The sequence below is a fragment of the Acanthisitta chloris genome, unplaced genomic scaffold (assembly GCF_000695815.1).
Source record: "Acanthisitta chloris isolate BGI_N310 unplaced genomic scaffold, ASM69581v1 scaffold15373, whole genome shotgun sequence".
Classification (NCBI taxonomy): domain Eukaryota; kingdom Metazoa; phylum Chordata; class Aves; order Passeriformes; family Acanthisittidae; genus Acanthisitta; species Acanthisitta chloris.
Genome location: NW_008663376.1, coordinates 1,613 through 3,098, shown reverse-complemented (window position 1 = coordinate 3,098; position 1,486 = coordinate 1,613). Strand labels below are relative to the sequence as shown.

At 49.9% G+C, this 1,486-nt stretch overlaps 1 protein-coding gene across 1 annotated transcript in view; it reads left to right on the top strand.

Moving 5' to 3' along the window:
* Positions 1 to 1,486, top strand: part of LOC103798699 (ubiquitin carboxyl-terminal hydrolase CYLD-like) — a gene marked incomplete at its 3' end in the record, with an annotated part of 4,056 nt that overhangs the window by 993 nt on the left and 1,577 nt on the right. The window contains exons 3-4 of the mRNA XM_009070980.1: positions 42 to 111; positions 878 to 1,098. Of these exons, the coding sequence (XP_009069228.1) occupies positions 42 to 111; positions 878 to 1,098 (291 nt within the window). The remainder of the gene's footprint in view (positions 1 to 41; positions 112 to 877; positions 1,099 to 1,486) is intronic.

Sequence of the window (1,486 nt, the reverse complement as noted above, 5' to 3'; positions counted from 1 at the left end):
ATAAAGCATTTCCCTGATGGATTTTTTCCCTCTTTTTCCAGGAAGAAGAAGGAACAACTGATATCTTCAGAGAGATCCCAATGGATTTGGTCATCAAGGACAACTTGCAGAGTAGGTGATCCTCAATGTCTGCCCAGCTCACATTCCAAGGGGTTTGGAATTTAGTCCTTCTCTCAGGAGGAGCTGAAAGTCCAAGAAAAACTTCAGCTAGTCTTAACTGATCAGGATTTATGGAAAATTCCCAAGTTCTGGGCAAAATCCTTTGCATGAGTCAACGGAAGGTGAATTTTTCAGGGACAAGTCTCTGATGGTAGCACAGAAATTCCTCAGGGAAGAGGTTGGTTAAAAAGAGCCTTTAATTTAGCTGTGGAATGTGGAGCAGGAGTTTGATCCTGGTGGGAAAGGCTCCAGTGAGTCTCTGGACAACACAAGGAATAAGTGGATTCTCCTTGTTGCCACCAAAAAAATCATGGAGATGTCCTTAAACTCTTCCCTGACTTGATTCATCTCACTAAAGGCAGAGAAAATAATAAGGAAATAACCTCTCTGTTGCCATTCCAGGAGTCTGGGAAGGGCTGGATTAGCTGCAGGGACAGAGAGAGGCTGGAGCAGGAAAACAGGGAGCAGGATCATCTCCTCTCATCCTGTTAGACCAGCTTGGCTGCAGCACTGGGAATTACACCTTGTGTGTGGTGCTCAGCTCCCTGCATGGTCTCTAATTCCAAAACAGGCCTGGAATTGGGTGAGATCCAGAGGTGTCTCATTTGGGATGGAATTTCTGCCTCACCTTGATGGTTTGTGTTGCCCATTAGGTTTCTTTTCATCCTTCGACTCCACTGTTGGCTTGGGCCACCCAAACTTGACGAAACAAGGGTAGGTTTCTTTTCATCCTTCGACTCCACCGTTGGCTTGGGCCACCCAAACGTGACGAAACAAGGAATGAGTGAGAGCAGTGAGGAATGTGACAGTGGGAATTCAGGCCTGGAAGTGAACTCTATGGTGCAGATCACCTTGGACAAAGGCAATCAGGTCTCCGGGATCATCCGTTGGTTGGGTTATCTGCCCTACGTCGAGCACAAAATGGCTGGAGTTGAACTGGTAAGGAGCAAACTGGTCCACACCTCTCAAAATGGATCCTGCCCTTGGGTCACAGCAACTCCATGGAATGCTCCAGGCTTGGGAAAAGGCCCTGGGAGTGCTGGTGGCAGTGGCTGGACATGAGCCAAGGTGGGCAAGAGGTCAATGGGTCTTGACTTGTACTAGTCATGGTGTGGCCACAGCCCCAGGGAAGGGATCACCATCCCCCTGTGGTGGCACCTGAGGCACCTCCAGCCCTGGGGACAGGTTTGGGTCCCCAATCCAGGACATGGAGGGGTTGGAGCGTGTGCAGGGGTGGGAATGGAGCTGGGAAGGGTCAGGAGCAGCTGACATAAGTCCATAGCTCCATAGGGCCACAATTCCATGGGGACACACACACAGCTCCATG